We start from the raw sequence: 25,510 nt of genomic DNA on the forward strand, positions 1-25,510 counted from the left end.
GACAGAACCCTGTGGTACCCCACTTGAGACATTCTTCCAACTGGATGTGCAGCCATTTATGACCACTCTTTGGGTCCGATCACTAAGCCAGTTAAAAATCCACCTAATAGTTGCCTCGTCCATTCCATACTTAGTCATTTTTTCAATAAGGATTGTGTGAGATACTTTGTCAAATGCTTTGCTGAATTCAAGATATACTATATCTACAGCATTTCCCTTATCCACCCTGTCAGTGATTCTGTCATAGAAGGAAATTAAGTTACGGTAGTTTGACATGACTTATTAGTTACAAAGCCATGCTGACTCTGGTTAATCACTTCATTCTTATCCAGGTACTTACATACATGTTGTTTACATACATCTATTTTGCAGATTTGAAAAACAGTATCATGATCTAACTTTTTTAATTTTTTTTCTGCTGAATATACAGTATAGAATTTTGATAACCATATTGACACATTTTCTAATTTGAATCATATAATTAGTTCCAACCTGAGACAAATCCGCCTTATGGTATATTTATACGGTTCAGTCAAATACTTTTCTTACCACAATCTTGCAAACTTAAGGAAGAACTCAGTCCGATGTTGACGTCATAGGCATTATTGATCACTTGTGCTGAACTCGGCTGGACCTCCCACCAGGTCCAAAAGCAATGTAGAGATTCAGGGAAGCCGAGGCACCAAAACAGCAAATTCTTGGTAAGAAACTTGTTCTTCATTCCATATCAATTAAAAAACAAAAGTATGGGGGCGCATGCGCGGACCCCGGCAGTGACGGACATGTTGTGCTGAGCTCCGCCGCCCGACTGACCCAAATCAACCCCAACTAGCGACCAGAGCACGGTAAACGCACCACTACCGGAGGCCATACACCCCAGGGAAAGAGGCAGCTCGTGATGCAGAAGAAGGGAAGCGCAGCACAGTCGGCGGGTCGAACTATCACGGACCTCCTCATGAGCGGTACTTCTCCCAAAATGGCCGCCGCAACTGCCTCACTACCAATGTCTGCAGCAGCACATTGCGATGGCGATGCAGAGCAAGAGGAAAACACCCGAATATGGAAGCCGTAATATCTACTGCAGCCCTCACGAAGTCCCTGCAAGAGACCTTCCGGGCGGAACTTACCTCCGCTATGCAAAGTATATCTTCCAAGCTACAGGAAATTATGCAGCGTACAAACAGTCTGGAGGAGAAAATGGACGCTGTGACAGACGCATTAGAAGAGGACCAGGAGACCCTCAAGCTCCATACAGACCGCATTGCTGAACTTGAACTTAGATGCGAAGATTACGAGAATAGGTCTCGTAGGAGCAACATACGGATACGAGGGCTCCCTGAACATATAGTTGCCCTTAAGGATACTGCGACAGCCCTCTTTGCGGCATTACTACCGGACCTGGACCCGTACCTGCTTCATATTACCAGAATACACAGGGCCCTGGGTAAGCTACGTTCTAATGACATGCCTAGAGATGTGATATTAACCCCATCATGACCATGGGATTTTTCGTTTTTCCGTGTTCATTTTTCACTCCCCTCCTTCCCAGAGCCATAACTTTTTTATTTTTCCGTCAATTTGGCCATGTGAGGGCTTATTTTTTGCGGGACGAGTTGTACTTTTGAACGACATCATTGGTTTTACCATGTCGTGTACTAGAAAACGGGAAAAAAATTCCAAGTGCGGTGAAATTGCAAAAAAAGTGCAATCCCACACTTGTTTTTTGCTTGGCTTCTTTGCTAGGTTCACTAAATGCTACAACTGACCTGCCATTATGATTCTCCAGGTCATTACGAGTTCATAGACACCTAACATGACTAAGTTATTTTTTACCTAAGTGGTGAAAAAAAATTCCAAACTTTGCTAAAAAAAAATAAAAAATTGCGACATTTTCCGATACTCGTAGCGTCTCCATTTTTCATGATCTGGGGTCGGTTGAGGGCTTATTTTTTGCGTGCCGAGCTGGCGTTTTTAATGATTCCAATTCGGTGCAGATACGTTCTTTTGATCGCCCGTTATTGCATTTTAATGCAATGTCGCGGCGACCAAAAAAACGTAATTCAGGCGTTTCAATTTTTTTTCTCGTTACGCCGTTTAGCGATCAGGTTAATGCTTTTTTTTTATAGATCGGGCGATTCTGAACGTGGCGATACCAAATATGTGTAGATTTGATTTTTTTAAATTGATTTATTTTGATTGGGGCGAAAGGGGGGGTGATTTAAACTTTTATATTTTTTTTATTTTTTTCACATTTTTTTTTACTTTTGCCATGCTTCAATAGCCTCCATAGGAGGCTAGAAGCTGGCACAACACGATCGCCTCTGCTACATAGCAGCGATCTGCTGTTCGCTGCTATGTAGCAGAAAAACAGGTGTGCTATGAGCGCTGACCACAGGGTGGCGCTCACAGCTACCGGCAATCAGTAACCATAGAGGTCTCAAGGACCTCTATGGTTACCATTCTGAAGCATCGCCGACCTCCGATCATGTGACGGGGGTCGGCGATGCCGTCATTTCCGGCCGCCCGGCCGGATGCGGTAGTTAAATGCCGCTGTCTGCGTTTGACAGCGGCATTTAACTAGTTAATAGCGGCGGGTGAATCGCGATTTCACCCGCCGCTATTGCGGGCACATGTCAGCTTTTCAAAACAGCTTGTCCCGGCTTTGATGCGGGCTCACCGCGGAGCCCTGCATCAAAGCAGGGGAGCTGACATCGGACGTATTTTCCCGTCCGATGTCAGTAAGGGGTTAAAGTTGCATTATGAGGAGACACGTGATCAGATCCTGTTGGCAGCTAGAGAACACCCTATTTTACCTGGCCTACCAGATTCTGTACACATTTATGCTGACATTGCGGCCACCACACTAGCCAGGAGAAGGTCCCTTAGGCCGATTACAGCTTCCTTGCAGGCGCCTCAAGTCAAATACCGGTGGGGCTTCCCGTTCGCCCTTAACTTCACATTTAAATCTCAAATGTACACTTGCCGGACATTGGAAGAGGGGACACAGGCTCTGACTAAAGCCGGGATCCCAGTCTCTGCTGATACCTCTTCCCTCCCCCAGAGAAAACCCAGACCAGCAAGAGAGTGGAAGAACTCCCCCCAGAACAAGAAGCCAAAATATTCGGGTCACCTGATTTACTTGACCTACAATCTAACTTAAACGGAAGCTATACACATCCTCAGACGTTGCCGTAAGGCCAGAGAGCTGCCATGCTCTCCTCCGAATTTATCATAACCATCAAGCACTGAATCCAAGTATACAAACAATCAGTGCTCGGTCCATTTACAACAGACCGACCTATCCTACCTATACCATTCATATTCCCCCTTACCTCTCTCTTCCCCTCATACTCTCCCCCACCTTCCCCCCTCCCTCCCTTTCTACCCCTTCTCTAATCCCTTTTCCTTCCTCCCCACCTTCCCTTTCAAATTTAATACCACCTCCTCTAGGCTGTTTAAATGGAGATTGAATGAGTCCCTTCTAACCGACCCTTCCGTCCTATCTATCATAAAAGACAATCTAAATCTATATTTTCAAACTAATAACACTAACGAAGTGGCGCCCGGAACTGTGTGGATGGCACATAAAAAATTTATAACTGGCTCGTTAATCAAAATTGCCTCTAACAAAAAAAGACAAAGGTCAGAACTGCAACTACGATTGGAAAATAAGCTCTCTAAATTAGAACAAGCAAACCAATCTGTCTCATCACTCTACCTAATTAAACAGATCCGTGAAGTTAAGTTACAATTAAATTCTATTCTAACAAATGGATCTGAAAGAGCATTAACATGGACTAAATCAACCTTCCACAAACATGCCAACAAACCAAGCAGCATGCTGGCACGCAAACTCAGAAGTAGAGAACTTTTAAATAACATCCCCTCTATCAAAGATCCAACGGGTCAAATTACTGCCCACCCAGATGTTATTTATAATACGTTTCAAAAATACCACCAAAATCTTTACTCTTCCCCTCAGCCCCCACCCCCACAGCGTCTTCAAACCTTCCTTAAAGATCTGGCGCTTCCTAGGGTGTCTGCCTCTGACGTCGATCAACTCCAACTACCAATTAACACAGATTAAATAAAAACAACAATCAAAAAATAAATAAATAAATAAAGCCCCCGGGCCTGATGGGCTCACGGCGCTATATTACAAAAAGTTTGACAACATACTCATACCTCATATTCAAAACTTCTGTAACGCCCTGTTAAGTGGGACCCAAATGCCACCTGAATTCTATACTGCCCACGTGACAGTAATTCCAAAACTAAAGAAAGACCATCTCTATCCTAAGAATTACAGGCTCATCTCACTACTGAATGTAGATTTAAAAATATTTACGTCCATCATCACGGCCAGACTTAATAAAATTCTACCTGCATTGGTTCATCGAGATCAGGTGGGATTTATTCCTAAAAGGCAGGGCCCTGACAATATTAGGAGGAACCTTAACCTAATACACTCAGCAAATCATCATAAACAATCCCTGCTTTTACTAGCACTTGACATAGAGAAGGCTTTTGACTCAGTCTCTTGGACCTACTTATTCGAAGTTCTTTCAAAATTCGGCATTCCTCGTGGTATTATTTTGAGCCTTCAACTACTATATGATAGCCCTACGGCTTATTTAAAATTACCATCCAACCAACCTACCCCTATCAACATACAACGAGGTACAAGGCAGGGCTGCCCGCTATCACCAGCTCTATTTGCCCTAGCCATGGAGCCCCTGGCTGAAGCTATTAGAACCAATCCTAACATTAGCGGACCCACAGACAAGGAAGAACAATATAAGTCTAGCCTTTTCGAAGATGACCTACTTCTGACCCTTGTTAATCCCATCATTACACTTCCAAATCTATTTGCAGTCCTCCACGAGTTTGAGCTGATCTCTGGTCTTAAGATCAACGTAGACAAATCCGAGGCCTTGTTCATTAATACCCCTAAAGAAACACAAAATAACAGTTTCCCAATTCAAATTTACTAAAAAAGAGCAATCCCTAACCTATCTCGGAGTCAACCTAACTCCCCATAGGTCGACCCTATTTAAGTGGAACTACATCCCTCTAATACGAAATCTTAGATCCGACCTTGCCAGGTGGTCCTCCACGACTCTATCCTGGCTTGGTAGACTGCACGCCATTAAGATGGTCTCCCTACCATGATTTTTGTATATATTCCGCTCCCTACCCATCCGCCTACCTCCCAGGACGTTACAAGAGATTCACAGCATGATTTCAAAATTCATATGGCAGGGGAAAAAACCCAGAATTCGACAAAAAAACATGTTTATCAATAGAAAATTACGAGGCCTGTCACTGCCCAACTTTGCATTATATTATAGGGCAGCCCAATTAGCCCAGTTAACAAATGCCTGTGCAGACAAAAATAATGTGCCTAGGTGGGTTGGACTTGAATCTTCTTTTTTGGCCCCATCCACATTACCTGGTCTTTTTTGGTCTTTACAGAAGCTCCCGAAAGGTCTCCATACAACAACCCCGTTCACTGCCCATTCCCTGATGCTTTGGAGGAAGGAAAGGTTCAAAAATTGTCTACAATCTAAAACTTCCCTATTGACTCACCTTTTTCATAATCCCTCATTTCCACCAGGGCTGGATCCCCGTCCCTTCTCCTGGTGGGTATCTAACGGTATAACCATTCTGAAACATCTTACCACGCCTTTTAACATACTATTCACTAAACAAGAATTTATGCAAAAGTATGCACCACCAGCTATAGAAATATTACGTATAAAGCAAATCTTTCACTTTGCTGAACAAATCTTACAGCATAGGACCCCTCTTCGCCCTACCAGTTATGAGCAGAAATGCTTGGATGATCCCCTGGGCAGGGGAACTATCTCCCTAATATACTCGTCTTTAAATAATATACAAGGGGGTGAAAAGCCTAAATATATGACACAATGGGAGAGGGATTTAAATATGACTATGCCCCTAGAGGACTGGCGAAAATGTTGCTGTTCACTTTCCAAAGGTAGTCACCAAACCTCTTTTGTAGAGACATCCATTAAGCTATTACATAGGGCATATCAAGTTCCGAACAAACTCCATGCTGTTTACCCAAATTTATCAGATCGATGTTTCAGGGGATGCGGCGCCTTGGGAGATATAAAGCACATATGGTGGGATTGCCCGGCCGTCTCTGCATTATGGCGAAAGATTAAATCTATAGTAGAAGGACTGTTCGGCAGAGCGGTCCAACTTGACCCAACCGTATTCCTTTTAGGAGCCAAATATCCTGGCTTTACCAACAAACTTCATAACCTGGTCAGCCAGCTTTGTATGGCTACAAAGCTACATATCGCGATGAGATGGAAAACAACTACCCTTTCAATATCAACGGTCATAGATAAGATGAACACCATCATGCTTTACGAACGAATACAGGCTACAAGAAATGACTCATGGGATATTTTCTACCAGATCAGGAAACCTTGGATTGAAAAGGACACCAATATTAACCTTGGTCAAGTCTTAACGCTATCCCTTGGAGGGTCTGCCTGCATTCTGGTGGACCTCCTCGGACTCGCCTTTCGACTTAATTCGTTATCATTGCTACGGCGCAGTGTGAGATCTCTTAATTTCCCTCCCCCCCTTCCTCTCGTTTCTTTTACCTTTTGTCTATGTCTTTACGTTCTAATGTTTAAAACTGTTAAAGTTTTATTAGAATTTGATTGCTTATGTATAATCTCCCCTGCGCGGGAATTAGTTATGAGAAAATCTTTGAATTCTTTTGCATTTCAAAAAATAAAATTTATTGAAACTAAAAAACAAAAGTATGAATTCTTCTCTGGTCTTGATAAAGACCAATTATGGCCAAAACGTTGCCTGCAGAGTCTTCCTGCTTTTGTTTTGTAATTGATATCGAATAAAGAACATGTTGTTACCAAGAATCTCCTCTTTTGCTGCCTCAACTTTCCCAGAGCTTAAGAAAGAAAACATAATTTGACCACTTTTATTTTTCAATTCAAAAAGATCAAGCAAGAAAATGTATACTTTACATCCCTAATATTGTTGGTTAAAATTTCCTTTGCCTTGTTCTTAAAACATTCTGGGCAGAAGTGATAGTGTAACAACCATCCATCTAGGAATCTGTGGTCCCAGAAATCAGACCTCAGATATAATAAATATGTCATCAATGTAATTTCTGGGAAAAATTTTGCATACATATGAGGACCATAGAGTGTACTGACAGTAGCTAGATTAAATTAACTACGAGGTGTGTTCATTAAAGATTTCCCCTGATCCACTTCCTGTGGACTGAGAGCAATTAAACTTGGCAGTTATTAGTTCTTCTCCACATAGGTGCCACCTAGGGACGCACACTTCTCCCATCTCTTTACGCAACTGTAAACACCTCGCTTGTAGAAGTCGACAGGTTGCTCCAAAAACCATGTTATGACTTCGGATATCAGAGTCTCATCATATGGAAAATGCTTGCCCTTCAAGAATAACTTGGAAAGAGGTGGAAGTCTCATGGTGCGAAGTCGGGTGAATAAGGGGAATGCGGTAGAATTAAAAAGCCACAGGAGCATGCTTCTATTTGGACAACATGTGAGTTGTGAACAGGTGCATTGTCTCACAGAAGGCGGATACCTTTGGTGAAGTTTTGATGGCCTCCAGCAATTTCCACAGCAGTGACGCATAGTATGCCCCAGTGATCATGTACCCTTTGCTAGGAAATCCATCAGTACTACTCCGTGCTGGTCCCAAAATACTGTGAGTATGACCTTGGCTGCCAAGGGCTGGGCACATGCCTTTCTTAGAGGCGGTGAATCATGATGCTTCCATTGCATCAACTGGAGTTTAGTCTCAGGATCATAGTGATGGACCCAGCTTTCATCCTGTGTGATCGGTCTGTTGAAAAAGTCCTCTAGTTTCCATGGCACATCATCAATAGAGCCTGAAAGCATTCAACTCGTACCTGCTTCTGGAAAGGTGTGAGCAGCCAGGGAACCCAATGAGAGGATACCTTATGTATGTGAGGATGGTCTTGGATGATTTTTTCCACGGATCCCACACTAATCTTGATACTTTGGGCTAGGTGGCGAATGGTTATGCGGGGGTGATTTTCCAAAATGGCGAACTCCACTTGCTGGATGGCGTGTTCATCAATAGCAGATTGGGGTCGCCCTGGAATTGGAGCTGTTTGCACCGAAGTCTGACCACATTTGAATTGACAATGCCAGTTCTTGACTACCACATATGATGGTAAATCATCACCATATACCTCTTTCATCTCATCGAATGTCTTTGGTGTGCAGCCTTCCAAATAAAGGAACTTGACGACTACTCTGTATTCCACTGGGTCCATTATCAAACCTCACACCACTTCAGCACCTGTAAAATCAAGATCATTATCAGTTCTGAGTTGCAAATTGGCACGTAACCTATAGAGACTTATATCATTACACATGTGCAGTTTCAGCATCCGGTGATAAATAGAAGTGGGTCAGGGGAAATCTTTAATGAACGCCCCTCGTAGATACAATTACCGTATTTTCCGGCGTATAAGACGACTTTTTAACCCCCGAAAATCTTCTTAAAAGTCGGGGGTCGTCTTATACGCCGGGAATCGACTTGTACGCCGGTGTATATGGTGGGTGGGGAGGGGGAGTGATCCTGATGACGAGGGGGCGTCTCACAGGAAAGTGAGTAATCCCCATTACCTTATCCTAGCGGTGCAGCGTGGGGGTGTCAGTGCTGGGAGCGGCGGCGGCTGCTGTGTTCTGGTGCGGCGGCTCCTCTTCTGTGTGGGGCCTCTGTGCTGTGAGGTGGCGGCGGCAGCGGCGTATCTTTATCCAGTTGGGGCTCCTCCGGCATCTCCTTAGCCCTGGAGGCCCCGCCGCAACTCCATCGGTGCAATGTGGTGGCCTCCGGGAAAATGGCCGCTGCTCAGATTCAGATCTCGTGTCCCGAGATTTCGGGACGAGATCTGAATCTGAGCAGCGGCCATTTTCCCGGAGGCCACCGCATCGCACCTATTGAGCTGCCTCCGGGAAAATGGCCGCTGCATTGCACTCATGGAGTTGCGGCGGGGCCTCCAGGGCTAAGGAGATGCCGGAGGAGCCCCAACTGGATAAAGATATGCCGCCGCCACCGCCACCGCACAGCACAGAGGCCCCACACAGAAGAGGAGCCGCCGCACCAGAGCACAGCAGCCGCCGCACCAGAGCACAGCAGCCGCCGCCGCCACTCCCAGCACTGAGACCCCCACGCTGCACCGCTACGATAAGGTAATGGGGGATACTCACTTTCCTGTGAGACGCCCCCTCGTCATCAGGATCACTCCCCCCCCCCCCCAAAAGGCACATATTCACCGGCCCTATAAGACAACATAGGGTGTATAAGAAGACCCCCGACTTTTAAGAAGATTTTATATTTTAACTGGTAAAGTTGGGGGGTCGTCTTATACGCCCAGTCGTCTTATACGCCGGAAAATACGGTAAATATCAAATTGAATATTTGAGTAACATTTGGAAATTAATTGTAACACAGTTATCCGTATATCCATTGGGTCCCGGAGAAACACACCTTTTTCTATCTGCTAAACTAAACTCCAAGAAATGAGTACAGTATTCAGAGCATATGCGTAAAACTGAAGACCAAAGTAGAATTATCTTTTCAGTTGGTTTTTTTCTTCATTGTGAAGTGACTAATGTTTTTTACCTTGTAACAGTTATACAGCACATTATATAAACAAATCATTAAGATGTGAAAATTAGCACTTATCGTTCAGGATATAGGTTATCATTCAGCTTGTAAAATCTTCATAATTTTAGGAAACATTTAGAAATCTTTGAAGCCGTCTGAACATTGTCCAAAAAAAAAATGTATGAGATAGATATACACAGATATATATATACAGTACAGACCAAACGTTTGGACACACCTTCTCATTTAAAGATTTTTCTGTATTTTCATGACTATGAAAATTGTACATTCACACTGAAGGCATCAAAACTATTAATTAACACATGTGGAATTATATACTTAACAAAAAAGTGTGAAACAACTGAAAATATCTCATCAAGAGAATGCCAAGAGTGTGCAAAGCAGTCATCAAAGCAAAAGGTGGCTACTTTGAAGAACCTAGAATATAAGACATAATTTCAGTTGTTTCACACTTTTTTGTTAAGTACCGTATTTTCTGGTGTATAAGACGACTGGGCGTATAAGACGACCCCCAACTTTTCCATATAAAATATGGAATTTGGGATATGCCCGCTGTATAAGACTGGGGTCATCTTATAAGCCCAGTCATCTTATACAGCGTGTGGTTCCCAGGGTCTGAAGGAGAGGAGACTCTCCTTCAGGCCCTGGGATCCATATTCATGTTAAAAATAAAGAATAAAAATAAAAAATATGTATATACTCACCCTTCCGAGAAGCCTGGCTCTCACCGGTGTAAGCGTCTGCCTCCGTTCCTAAGAATTGCAGCAAGAAGGACCCTCGATGATGTCACGGTCAGGTGACTGGCCTGTGATTGGTCCGTGACCGCTCATGTGACCAGTCACCTGACCGTGACGTCATCGAAGGTCCTTCACGCTCTGCAATTCTTAGGAACGGAGGCAGACGCTTACACCGGTGAGAGCCAGGCTTCTCGGAAGGGTGAGTATATACATATTTTTTATTTTTATTCTTTATTTTTAACATGAATATGGATCCCAGGGCCTGAAGGAGAGTTTCCTCTCCTTCAGACCCTGGGAATCATCCAGGATCGCTCCCTGCACACGCCGTACCCGGCGTATAAGACGACCCCCGACTTTTGGGACAATTTTTAGGGGTTAAAAAGTCGTCTTGTACGCCGGAAAATACGGTATATAATTCCACATGTGTTAATTCATAGTTTTGATACCTTCAGTGTGAATGAATGTACAATTTTCATAGTCATGAACATACAGAAAAATCTTTAAATGAGAAGGTGTGTCCAAACTTTTGGTCTGTACTGTATACTGTACATATCTGTGGAGCAATAGCAATCTGAATATACATTTAAGCCACTAGGAAAATTTACAATTCCTTCCCGTCAGTAAATTTATGCTATTTGTGTCGGAAGAAACACTGGACCAGACACTAGAGCAGAATATACCATCCTTCTGTTAGATTATGGAAAAACTGCAGGATTTTAGTTACCTGTATCAAGATAATGTTTGATTTTAACATACCATGTCCTGCCTTTATTGAAATCTGTGCCCAAAGCGATACCCATATAAACAAGGTTTGACAAGGTTTGTGTATAGCAACTCATGGGGCCTGCACAGAGCCCTGACCTCAACCCCACCAATCATCATTGGAATGAAATTGTAACATAAATTGCCATCCAGACATTCTCTTCTAATTGTTGGCCAAATGCTCTTTTGGCCAAGTGGGTATAAATTCACACAAAAAAAGCCCACTGAAAAAACATGTAGAAATCTTGCCTAGAATAGTGAACTTTATTCTGACTGCAAAAAAATTAACAAAATTAATATTAAGCAAATTGTTTTGGGGGTATATCATGAAATTGTTTGAAGAATAAACTGTCCTTCTTGGCCATAGAAAACAATCACAGCGCAAGTTTAGTTTCTCATTGTGTTCTCGGAAAGTGAAAACTGTGATTGATTGTTCCAGGCGGCTAAGACAGTTTTCGTAACTCTCCCCCATTGTTCATTAATACCACCACTAGCTCATGTTGACATTGAGACAAGAAAAATGTTATTGACAAAGCCATTTAATTAGACTTCTGTTGTGGGCATTAATACAGATGAATTAATGTCTGGCCTCTTTTTATCTCATGGTTGTGAGTGATCAGTAAATTAGTTGGTGGTCATATACAATAGATGAATATTAGCAGAACTAGCCTTCCATCTAATCTGTATGGCAGTGTTCTGACACTGCTGATGGCCGATATTGAGGAAATCAAGGATGAGACATATTTGATTTCAACATGCCCTATCCTTGTGCTGCAAAGGATAGAAGACACTATCAAAGATGTCTGCCATCAGCTTATAGAACGCATGTATGCTCAGCTCAGGGTCAAAAGGAATAGTTGGTTGAATGAGTGTTCAGTCAACAACTATATAAAGCATCATTTCACAACATACAAACTTGGGGCCACATGTGGCCCTCAATCACTACTGCGTAGCCCTGAAACTATTTGGTCACAGACATGCTGGACATTGCTGGTTGCTCATATGTATTTTCAATGTTAGCATGAAGAGGAGGGGGAAATAACACCAAAATAGATGGGTAAGTATTAATAGTCACTGTGTGGCTATCTCTGAGGATCCCATATTATGGCAGAAGGACAGAATTCTTTCTTGTAGCACAGAAAGGAGTAGACTTCTTAATTGGAATTGAGTTGTGTCACTCACTGAATGAAGGTCTTTTGTTTGATGCACAAGAATAAGACTTCAAATAAAAGATTTGTTCACCATTTGGCAAGTGCCGCAATCAGTTAAAGATCTTATTTCTTACACTGTTCTATTGTTGTTGAGCACCACCAAAGATATTTAGTTGACCGTTAGGATACATACTATTGCCGCAAGGCTAAGCTCGTGGATGAGCAGTGCTGACATAGGTCACTTATGGATTGGACAGAAAGGAGTAGACGAAGTGAAGAAGTAGTCATGCATGAGTGATCCGATATTCACTGTAGTGTATGGGAGAAGGGAAGCACTTGGCAGTTTCAGCATTGTCCATAAATTACAATGGAGAGAGTTAAATGCATCCATAGTCTCCTCTTTTCTGGTTTGCAAACAGGGTAGAAGGCCAGCCTTATCTTTAAGTTTTCCTCATAGTACAGAAAATGTGTTTTCCTGATAATATGAAAAAAAAATGATGTTTACCAACCAACTTTGATGATTTGATGGTGACGTAAATTGGTCTTACAGTACTTGCATTAGAAGTATCAGTAGTCGATAACTCTTTGGATATCTTATTCAACTAATATGCCAATAGTACATAACTTTTACTACTCACTCAATCCCAAACCTTTTTGTCTTTGTTGTTGACATCCACCATACTTCCTTCTCATGTGTGTTCATTCCATATGTTAATGCTGTTAACACTCAACAGGGTAGCCAGTGTGCAGAGTGAGCCTGGTCATCAGAACCTTCTCATTCAACCACCATTGGGAAGGAAGAGAGGTCTGAGGCAGGTAAGTGCTACAGAGGATGAAGTCATCCATGAAGCGTTAACTGGATGGTCTTCATTTCAATGGTGGAGTAATTGGAGCGATGTGTTAATACTGTACAAAAGTGTTAATAAAATGTTCAGTCTGATTTTCTCCTTTAAGTTCTGTGTTCTCGCATCGATCATTTCTTATCTGTCCAGATGTATTTCATGATCGCCTGACATTTCATCTGCTTACCTCTATCATTTGTTCTATCAGTTGTTTTATTTTGTAAAGTAAGTCTCCTTATACATATAATGTATTCTAGTGCGTAATGTCAAATACTATACTTTTGGCTCTTGTTCCTATAGCTTCAGTGCTATATAGCACCCTAAATGCTGCGCTTTTTCTGTGTTTATGCTATATACTGTACCTACTGCATGTGCTATGCTAATCGATGGGCATTTATAAAAGGCAACATATAGGAAATAGATGGTTCTGCCATTATCAGATACCTACTATTGTGCAGCATGTAAGACAATATCTAATCCCAAAGGCAGCATCACCTATTTTCTTGCAGCAGTTTTTATGTCTAATTTTTTACATGTAGTACAATAAAGGTTATTTTTCTAATATAACTTGTGACCATAAGTTGCAACCGTAGTGTATAGGATGTTAGAAATAATGATAATTTGGCACTTGGTTCTAAAAAGTGCATAGAAATATACAGGTGGGCTAACAACATATTAAGAGTAGGACTATTACACTGATGGTCTCTAATGTCATTGTCTATGTTGTGATAGTAACACATTGACCATCATTATCCCCATAACTTTCAGCAGACCTTTCCTATGAATGGGACACTATGATGTACCTTGATGTGACCCCATTTTTGCATAACAATGAACTTTTAGATTCAGAATGAACAATGTGGTGACTCTAGTCATTACATGAGTGAAGAAGTACAAAAAGTCCAAGCAAATACCTTCTATTACTTACGCATAATGTTGTAATAATAAATATATATTACATGTACATGGCCTTGTTTTTTCCCAGTATCTTACTTGAGTATAAGATCCAGGGGAATGAAGATAACATGTGGTTGGACAGCACAGGGCACTTATGCTTGCGCAACATTTTCATCTCCTAACCCGACCTGTAAGTGTGAAGTTATCTTTGGGGCTTGGTTGTATGGGACTAATAGTGAATCCTAATTTATATCATTTTAATTATCTCCTGCATGATTGCACAGGATTAGTTTTGGGTTAGTGATCCTGGCAATCATCAGAAAGAAAGAGGATTTGATCTCTCCTTCATAGCTCTCACTAGCCTAACACCACAGTATTTTGTGGAGTTTCCACTAATAGTAGAGTGAACCCACGGTCCAACTATCATTGGAGAGAGATCTGCCCTTACACAGGACAACATAGTCTCAGATATCACTCCAGTGGGTGCAGAGCTGCAGTGGCTAAGGACAGCTACTACACAGTGTACAGAGATCTGCTGTTCCAGCTCTTACACCGGCCGCCACAAGATAGATGCAAACAGCTGATTGTGTGTGTGCTAGGTGTTATACCCCACAATCTTGTATTGATGACCTATCCAATGAACAGGTTATCAATATTTGAATCATGGAAAGCTTCTTTATTAAATAGAGAAATCACTGGCTAGAAGATGACTGAGAGAATTGGGGAAAACTTAACTGGTATTTTTCTGGGATAATCCCTTTATCTCCATTTGTTGACATTCAAACTCCTCCAAAATGGGGACTTTTGAAAGATTCTGTGAATCCCTGAAGTAGAACCCCTTGCTTTCATACATTCATCACCTATCCTAAAGGTTTTGTTAGATAACCCATATAAGCGTCACTGATTTTCCTCAGTTATCTTTTCGCCAGTGCTTGCTCTGTTTATTTAAGGGGTTTTCCAAGACTTAGATAGTGATGGCCTGTTCATAGGATAAGTAATAAATATCAGAATGTGGGGTTCTGACACCTCCACCAATCAGCTAATTGCATCTTCTATGGTGGTCAGATGTACACGGTATACAGAGCTGGAACAGCACAGTTCTGTACACTGTACAGTGACTATCTTTGGGTGCTACAGTGTACAATTGGAACTAAGTTGCTCTATCCTTAGGATAGGTTATCAATATGGAAAGTCCTAGAAAGCCCTTTCAACCATTTTCCTGGCCATTCTATGTTTATCTTCCCATTGGGTCCTCTCCCTTGCTGTGTTGGCTTTTTTGCCTACATTGGCAATAATTTGTAAGAATTCCTTAAACCACTGATGAGCTTGAATGAGAGCACTGGAATAGTGTCAGGAGGGGGTTGTTAGATTGACTTTGGTAGTCCAGAACATATAATGCATGATTAATAATTTGCTGTCTAATTCTCTTGAGTTGTGATTACTAATGTCAGTGCCACATCCCATATAATAGTAGAAACGTGTTCTAAAGATATCTTCACATTTACACAGGACAAACAGTATATGAAATGATTATTTGTATCATTCACATGCGAAAAGATTGATTTGTTTGTAACCAAACTGCACAGCACGTGAGTTATATGGGTACTCTGGTAAAATGGTGTTACCACTACTTCCTTGTCTTCTTATTGTGAAATATCACCTTATAATAATTTGATTTGAAGTTTGTAAATGTGCTACTTTTATGATACTGTAGTGTGAGCCATGATAGATATCCAACCAGACTTAACAGCCTTTGCAATCTTCATTTGACTGATGTGAATGATACAGAATAACATTTCATGCAGTTTAGCTTCTCTTGGTAACCCTTCTCTGCATGTTTTACCTTCTAACCTTGCAATTTTACAATTCTAGTTAATTCTCCTGTATAAATGTATTATAATTCTGTTGTACTAACTTAACATCATGATTTTATTTTAATTACAGCTTTATTTTGTATATACTTTTCCAAAATTAATTCAAAAATCAATTTGGCATTGGATCTTACTTTTGCGATCCTAATAGTTCCTCCAAAATGTGAAAATATAACATGCATGTCCCCCCCGTCTTAGATCAAAAATTTGAAGGAGACGACTGCATCAATTTTTATACAGGCTGAGCCATTATGTGCAATGCTATGTTACATGCATAATATCAACTTTTGGAGAAAAAAAAATTTTGAGTCGTACAGTGCACCAATTTTGGTGCAATCTAAGGTTATATATGGACAAAAGTATTGGTATACACCTCTTAATCATTGAATTCAGGTGTTTGTGGAACATTGAGAAGGGAAGAAATTTCACAAACAACTGTGAGTGGTAATATACAAAACTAGAAGTGTTTAGGGACCACAGCAACTCAGCCATGAAGTGAAGACCACATAAAGTTGCAGAGTAGGATCACCGCTGAAGAGCATAATGCATAAGAGTTGGCAATGCTCATCTGACTCAATAACTGCAAAGTCCAAATCTCTTCTGGCATTAATATTCACACAAAAACTGAGTTCCAAGAACATCATGGCATAGGTTTATGTCAAGTGTCGGATGAAGTGGTGCAAAGCAGCTACCACTGGAGTCTGGACTAGTGAAAACAAGTTCTGTGGGGTGACAAATCTTTTTTCTCTATCTGGCAATCTAATGAATGAGTCTAGGTGTGGGGAAAGCTAGAATGTTGCCTGTTGGCTGCATGTGCCAATTCTCATCAAAATCAGTGTCTGACATCACAAATGCTCTTCTGCTGGAATGGGCAAAAATCTCTCCAGACACACATCAAATTCTGGTAGAAATGCTTCCCAGAAGAGTGGAAGCTGTTTTAGCTGCAAAGAATCGACCAACTTGTACCAGCAATGTCCACTACTTGGTCAACTCCTTCTTAAATGCCCTAGTCCCCTGAATAAAATAAAAATAAAACTTATACTCACCTCCTGTACTGACACTGTTCCAGCAATCAAATATGAGGAGAACATGAGTCAAAATGTATCTCAAAATATAAATGTTTTATTAAAGGTAGACATTTACCACATAGACTAAATACAAATATATATAACTGGATGTAATAAGATAGTGTGATCCCAAAAGAAAGTAACAGTCACAGGGTAGATCAGGACGACATATTATGCTAAAAAATTACATATACATGTGGAAAGCAATGCATGCAAGGAATGTAACATAAACAGGTGGAACAGTTAGTCACTTGTCAGTGCCAAGATTAATCAGTTCCACCTGTAATCGCCACCATGTCTAGTGCCAACATGCATTGCTAAAACCATTACAATGTATCAAGCATGAATAGCATGAAGTATGCATAGATAAATCTAGGGTTAATTACCAATGTTCTGTCTCCTCTTGTCCACGAAGTGACCGCAATCCCGATGCGCGTTTCGTGAGTATAGACACTTGCTTCCTCAAGAAGGCGTTCACGCAATGTTGATACAAGGTCTTTCAGCACTTGCGTGTCGTTATGTCATGTGAACGTTTCAGCCAATCAGTGGTCGCTAATGGGCTGCAGCGCTCACACTTCCCTTGGACAAAAATCTGGGAGAGGCGTGAGGGCTGCAGCCCATTACTGGACACTGATTGTAATGTCACATGAGCTATGCAGTCACCATCATGCAAATGACGCAGAAGACCGGATGCTGGTCAGGGAACTACTGTATATACTCAAGTATAAGCCGACCCGAGTATAAGCCGACCCCCCTAATTTTGCCACAAAAAACTGGGAAAACTTATTGACTCGAGTATAAGCCTAGGGTGGGAAATGTAGCAGCTACCGGTAAATGTCAAAAAAAAAAAAAGATACCAATAAAAGTAAAATTAATTGAGTCATCAGTAGGTTAAGTGTTTTTGAATATCCATATTGAATCAGGAGCCCCATATAATGCTCCATACAGTTCATGATGGGCCCCATAAGATGCTCCATACAAAATACGCCCCATATAATGCTCCATAAAATTTATGATGGGCCCCATAAGATGCTCTATATTAAAATATGCCCCATATAATGCTCCATGCAGTTCATTATGGCCCCATAAGATGCTCCATATAACAATGTGCCACATGTAATGCTCCATGCGGTTCATCATGGCCCCATAAGATGCTCCATACAACAATGTGCCACATATAATGCTCCATACAGTTCTTTATGGCCCCATAAGATGCTCCATATAACAATGTTCCACATATAATGCTCCATGCAGTTCATTATGGCCCCATAGATGCTCCATATAACAATGTGCCACATGTAATGCTCCATGCAGTTCATTAGGGCCCCATAGATGCTCCATATAACAATGTGCCACATGTAATGCTCCATGCAGTTCATTAGGGCCCCATAGATGCTCCATATAACAATGTGCCACATGTAATGCTCCATGCAGTTCATTAGTTCATTATGGCCCCATAAGATGCTCCATATAACAATGTGCCACATGTAATGCTCCATGCAGTTCATTATGGCCCCATAAGATGCTCCATATAACAATGTGCCACATGTAATGCTCCATGCAGTTCATTATGGCCCCATAAGATGCTCCATATAACAATGTGCCACATATAATGCTCCATACAGTTCTTTATGGCCCCATAAGATGCTCCATATAACTATGTTCCACATATAATGCTCCATGCAGTTCATTATGGCCCCATAGATGCTCCATATAACAATGTGCCCCATATAATGCTCCATGCAGTTCATTATGGCCCCATAGATGCTCCATATATTTTAATGTGCCTCATATAATGCTCCATGCAGTTCATTAGGGCCCCATAGATGCTCCTTATAACAATGTGCCACATGTAATGCTCCATGCAGTTCATCATGGCCCCATAAGATGCTCCATATAACAATGTGCCACATGTAATGCTCCATGCAGTTCATTATGGCCCCATAAGATGCTCCATATAACAATGTGCCACATGTAATGCTCCATGCGGTTCATCATGGCCCCATAAGATGCTCCATACAACAATGTGCCACATATAATGCTCCATACAGTTCTTTATGGCCCCATAAGATGCTCCATATAACAATGTGCCAGATATAATGCTGCTGCAATAAAAAAAATGACATACTCACCTCTCGTCACTGCCCGCTGCTCCTCAGCGTCCCGTCTCTCCGCACTGACTGTTCAGGCAGAGGGCGGCGCGCACACTAATACATCATCACGCCCTCTGACCTGAACAGTCAGTGCAGAGGATGCGGAAGATGGGGCAGCGGTGGAACGAGGAAAGGTGAATATGAAATACTCACCTGCTCCCAGCGCGGTCCCCGACAGCTTCTCCCGGACAGATGCTCTCCGGTGCTGGCAGCTTCTTCCTCTGTTCAGCGGTCACTGGTACCGCTCATTACAGTAATGAATATGCGGCTCCACCCCTATAAGATTGGAGTCCATATTCATTAATTTAATGAGCGGTATCACGTGACTGCTGAACAGGGGAAGAAGCTGCCGGCGCCGGAGACCGTGGGACACGCAGGGACCACGTCAGGAGCGCCAGGAGCAGGTGAGTATGTGTTAATGTGTTTAATATTTTAGTCAGGGGACTTCAGCTTTTAAGAAATGGTTGTTGAAGTAGTGTCAACCCCTTTAATGCCTATTGATTTAAATGGAATTTCATAAAAGTCTGTCTGTAATACGATGTAGGTGTCCTAATACTTTTGTCGTATGTATTATATATATATGTGTATGTATATATATATATATATATATATATATATATATATATATATATATATATATATATATATAAAATTACTGCTATATACATGTAGTATGTTGAAGAGAAATGTGCCATTTGGGAAAGAACAGCGAGTTTAATACATTTTCCACATTTTAAACCATTTTTATATGCTTTCATCTATAGCACTATTGCTAAATCTCAATACATACGAATAATGAGCCAAAATTTTACAAGTAACAAAAATGGCCCATAGGATAGTTGCCTTGTTGATTATACAACCAATTAGAACCCATATGTCACTTTCCTATCAAATAGAAAATAAATAAACAAAATAACATTGACTAAAATGCTAATTGACTGTGATGGGCTCTGCATTCCTTTAGATACAAAATTCACTATTTATGTTCTATCAAAGATGGGACATTTAACCTTTAATGTAGTGAATGATGTCAGATGTCATTGTTATATGAGGCAACTTATAATTTACACTTTGTGGTCTTTATAGTGCACTATTATAGTTCCTTGGATATTTGATGTTTTTTTGACAAGTTGAATAATAATTCCCCCCCATAATTGGCCTAATGTTATTGCTATCCTTGATACATTTAATGGTTCCCGTATCCAGTCACATTCATTTATGAGTTGACTTATGTACTGGAAAGATAATAAATGCCAGATGTGTTTCATCCGTCAGTGAATACACTGTGAATGGAGCAGCAGTAATATTACGATTGAAACAAAGTCAAACAGATTCATAACAAAATCTGAGGTCCATCTCCAATCTAGGAAAAAACACAGATATGCAAGGAACTTCTGATTATCGACAAGGTTCTCTGAACCACCTGTGCCCAATGGCACTTACGAACTTGAATCTTCCTGAGTGTTAATATCTCCCCTGTATTATGGTGTAACAGGGGGCTTTCTCTCCTTCTCACCTGGTTCAGCTACGAAGGCCTTTACTTTCACGCCAGAAAACTCAAACTGAACCAAGGAGTCGGCATGGGGCTAGACTGTCAACAACTCGCCGAAGTATCCAGCCCCGGGCCAAGCAAATACGTGAGGAAGATCAGAAAGCAGGTAACAATGAGTTTTTATGCATTGTGACCAAACGGGGAAGGGGGCAAGTTTTCTCATAGAATCGCCGTCATCTGGGTTAAATGAATGGCACAGGAAGAACTTTCACTCAGACACAGTTGATTTGGTTTAAAACTGACCTCAACCAGCTTCATTATCTTCACACACAGCAAAACAGTCTATCAACAAAATCAATTCCTTTGTGTTAAGCAATTGGAGAACAATAAATATTTACCAATCGGCGGTAGTTTTAAAAGCTTGCTAATACAGGTAGACCGCTGTTCGTAGACACACTAAGTGATATGTGCTCGAAGGCTGCCATTGTTCTTAGCAGCACAAGTCCTGTTTACACAGGATGATGCACAGTCGAGAACAATGATTTTTGTGCACCACAAAAAAAAAATTTCACCTGAAGGATGAGAGTTTTGCTCACAACGGGTGATCGGCATGCTGTTTAGACTGCAGAATTATCTTTAACGCTCATTCACGATAACCTTGCATTGTAAATGGTTGTTAACTGTCCAAGATCTGAATCTATTGCCCAGCACCTCAGAAAGACTATAGTCCATAATATCCTTCAAGGTGATGATTATATCTCTCCTAGGCCTTGTTGCAGCCTTCTTCAGATTGTAGACATGATGTGAGTATACCTGACCTTTTTATATGAGCCTCCTTAGCTGACTCCTCATGAGTTTGAATAGGCAGCTCAAGACACGGGCTGATTGGATGGATGGGCGATGTGAAAGTCTTTTCTTGACTCCATTGCTGCCAAATAAATCACAATTCATCATATTTATCACATAAAATACCACTTGTGTGGTTGCCCTGCTTACAGTATTCAAGTTCTGTTTGTGTTTCTTTATAACGAAGAAATTGTTCTCTTATCTGTTGAAGAGGCCGATACATTTGAAAACAGCTTATACGTATTACAGCTTATAAAATATTACTCAGAAAGTATAATTTTTGGATTCCCAGTAATTATACTAATGGCGAGGGTACAGATTTTCCTATACGCTGTGTCTGCTCAGACCAGTTGTGGGCTGAGACAGATGTAGCCTTACCCCCTGGGATTTAAAGGTTATGGGCCCTAGAAAATTGCACTTTACATTAGTACCTGTAATTAGCGATATGTGATGTAAAATGATGGATAACACAGGCATTTCTCTACAGACCAGATCAAACAGGTTCATGATTTGCTTTTTTCTTTCGATGCATTTGTTTCCACCATTTCACATTACATAGAGCTATTGACTTTAATACAGGCTGGTCTGTATAAAATGGCGTTTGCACGAACCCCATAGAAACTCCATAAATATAGCTAAATGTGCTCAGCTCTATCACTAAAGACAATAAACGCATCTTCACAGTGGAATAGTCAATCTAGACACTGACAAATACTGGAATATCATATATCCTAATTCTATATGAGGTGTTCTATTCATAAATGCATTCCAGGGGCAAGGCTAGTGTCTTCTCCTGACTTCTGCCCAATGTTGAGTGCCCTCTTAGACAGATTCACTGTGGACTGTGGATATCCATACAGGACTGGGAAAAGGCATTTTAGTGCACGAGACAGATCAAACAGATTAACAACACCCCTGGAAATAAAATAATTTAAAAATCATAGTGTTTGGATCATCGGAAAATAAGGGTTGAATAGGAACACTACTGGTGTTTTTGCAACTGGTTTAATGGGCAAAACTCTAAGTCAAGTATCTAGTGTTCAGTGGATTGCTTACCTCCTCAGGCTCTAGCACAACCTGGTGCCCCAACAACTGGTCTACATCTAGGCCGGCAGGTTCTGACTGTGCAGTTATTGTGTTAAATGTCAGTTTTAAGGCGTTACATCAGGTTCCAAGATTCCAAGAGCGGGTGTGGTAAGTGGAGCGCCCCCACACCGCCACAGGGCCGAGGGGTACCCGGAGCCGGGCCTCTGGGTCTCAGTCCTGGGGTTGTCACGGTGGCTAAACCCGGTCCGTGGCCCTGTCTGTCAGTGGGGGACGTCCGGTGCAATAAGTGGTGTTGTAACGGTGCAGTTGTGAGGTGCAGGTCGCGGTAAATAACAAGGACACCAGGTTGCAGTCTCTTTACCTCTTTACTGAAGGTTTTGGAGACCTCAGTCCAGAGCGCTGTTAACTGGGTTGTCAGAGACCGGCCGGTCCAAAGGCACATCAGGAGTTCTCTTTACAGGTGGGAATCAGTGTCTACCTGCTAGCGCTGGGTGTTGTAGTTCTTCCCTGCTGAGCTCCCGGGATAGTCCTCACAGCTGTTTCTGTCTGTCTCTATTGTTCGTTCTCTTCGTCCTCCAGGTGATATGGTAGGACGCACCCGTATGACGGGGTAGGCCTAGAGTTCTTCCGGGACCCTAGAGTCGCCCCTCTCCCACAGCTGCCTCCGTTGTCTGCTTAGGTGTTAAGTGAGACAGCCAACCTGTAATTAGCTGTCCGGCCGTGGTTTGCAGTGTACTTAAAGTCTCTTACTTGCTCGGCGTTCCGGCCACCGACTGTTTGCGCCTCAGAAGGATGTTGCCTCGGTCTAACAGCACGACTCCTTCTGATCCCAATACTTCTTTACTGTATTCCCGTTGTGCACTGGTTAGTTCTGCTCTGAGGAGTCTGCCAGGATCCCATCCCTGACAGGTCCTCTCACAAGCTCTTCCCAGCTACTTCTCCCTGTCTTCCTGTCCAACCCCCAGTTTTACCAGAGTTGTGAGGAGTGGCCTACTAGATAGGACCACCCCCCCTGGTGGCCGGAGTGTGAAGTGTGGTGTGAGTGTACCTGGTCAGAGAAACTCCTTAGTGCAATCAGACGTACCATAGCTCCCCATAGTGGCGGAGCCACAGTACTGCAACAACCAGGACTCTGGGGTGCTGCATAAGTATTGCCCAAAATGTCTATAACATATGGCAATTATTCACATAGGCCATGGCCCAAAATATTGCGAACCTACCAGTTATATTAATAAGTAGTGCATAAAAGGGCGCATTAAGGGTAGCCAGGGCACCGGTTTAGGGTGTATGGGTCCTACAGCACCCAATGTATCATTTGGCATGTCATATGTTTTTGATAGGTCATGTGACTGGTCACATGATGAACACACAGGTTCTCTCATGCACATCTGCAGATGTAAGGAAGCAGCCAAGTTTTGTCCCTTATGTACAGCACTAAATATAACAATAGAGGTTACTATGTAATAAGGGATGACGCTATGCAGAACAAAAGGGGATGCTATGCAATAAGGGACAGCACAATACATAACAAGAGAAGACTCCTTATATTAAGGAACAGAGCCATACATAATAAACGAGAGTATTGCTCCCAACATCTCTCTCAAGTAAAGCTGCATTTACACTGAAAGATAATCATTGAACAAGCATTCTTAAGACATAAACTTTCAGTGTGAACAGGCTGCTGATCACCTGATGAATGAGTAAAACGCTCATTCATAGGGTGAAATGATCTTTTGTGCAACACAAAATATCATCGTTCTCTGTTAACAACACTCACATTGTCGAGAACAATGGCAGCCTATGTGCAATGAACAATCTATTACCGATCGCTCAGTGCGCACCATTTACTGTAGTCTACATGTGTCAACAACAGGCTATTAAATGGCCGCTGATCGCTAATGGTTTAACATTCAATGGTCATTTAGTGCAGCTTGTCATCCGTGGAAAAAGACCTTCGTACAGTGCAGGTATAGAATAATTTGCATCCAGCAACTTATGTCTCATCTGATTACAGCCATCTTCTTTGTTTCTTGTCAAACCCTCCTGTCGATGTCCTAAAGTTGTGACGTTGTCACTGTGGAGTTTGCCGCACTGAACACTGTGCCCCTGAAAATAAAAAGTCATTTATATATATATATATTCACACATTTGTTTCCTGAAAAATAAATCCCCCACACTATGCTGCTGAATATAGACATGAACCAACCATTAACATTCAATTAGCCATTGTGCAACCCACCATTCCAAGTATAAATTAATGAGACAGTACTGTTTCCCCTGTTGACTATAGTTAGCCACTTTTTAGCCCACCCAATAAAAATATAAAGTATTTAGCCCCTGTACTATTTTCCAAATTCATTACCAGTCACGTTCCTGTGTCGTCAACCCAACTATGCTCCTGTGTTGTGAATTTGGATTCTGGGCTCCCCCGGTGGCTACTGGTGGAATTGAACTGGTGTTGTCATCTTCTCTGTTCACCTGTTCCCATCAAGATGTGGGAGTCGCTATATAACCTTGCTGCTCTGTTAGTTGCTTGCCGGTCAACAATGTTATCAGAAGCCTCTCTGTGCTTGTTCCTGCTCCTAGACAACTACTAGATAAGTTGGACTCTTGTCCATGTTTGTTTTTGCATTTTTGTTCCAGTTCACAGCTGTAGTTTCGTTACTGTGTCTGGAAAGCTCTTGTGAACAGGAATTGCCACTCTGGTGTTATGAGTTAATGCCAGAGTTTTAAAGTAATTTCTGGATGGTGTTTTGATAGGGTTTTCAGCTGACCATGAAAGTGTCCTTTCTGTCTTCTGCTATGTAGTAAGTGGACCTCAAATTTGCTAAACCTATTTTCATACTACGTTTGTTATTTCATCTTAATTCACCGCCAATACATGTGGGGGGCCTCTGTCTCCTTTCGGGGTATTTCTCTAGAGGTGAGCTAGGACTAATATTT

General features: G+C 41.8%; 1 protein-coding gene across 23 annotated transcripts in view; it reads left to right on the forward strand.

Annotated features, from left to right (window-relative positions):
• The window catches only part of UNC80 (unc-80 subunit of NALCN channel complex), a 287,092-nt gene that overhangs the window by 228,025 nt on the left and 33,557 nt on the right, over window positions 1–25,510 (forward strand). For 19 of the 23 annotated variants that reach the window (XM_077272205.1, XM_077272212.1, XM_077272206.1 and 16 more), the window contains 2 exons: window positions 13,087–13,168; window positions 20,678–20,840. In XM_077272205.1, the coding sequence (XP_077128320.1) occupies window positions 13,087–13,168; window positions 20,678–20,840 (245 nt within the window). The remainder of the gene's footprint in view (window positions 1–13,086; window positions 13,169–20,677; window positions 20,841–25,510) is intronic. The other 4 variants (XM_077272209.1, XM_077272218.1, XM_077272225.1 and 1 more) reach the window with 3 other exon arrangements.

This window comes from Ranitomeya variabilis, chromosome 7 (genome assembly GCF_051348905.1).
Source record: "Ranitomeya variabilis isolate aRanVar5 chromosome 7, aRanVar5.hap1, whole genome shotgun sequence".
In the NCBI taxonomy this organism is placed as follows: domain Eukaryota; kingdom Metazoa; phylum Chordata; class Amphibia; order Anura; family Dendrobatidae; genus Ranitomeya; species Ranitomeya variabilis.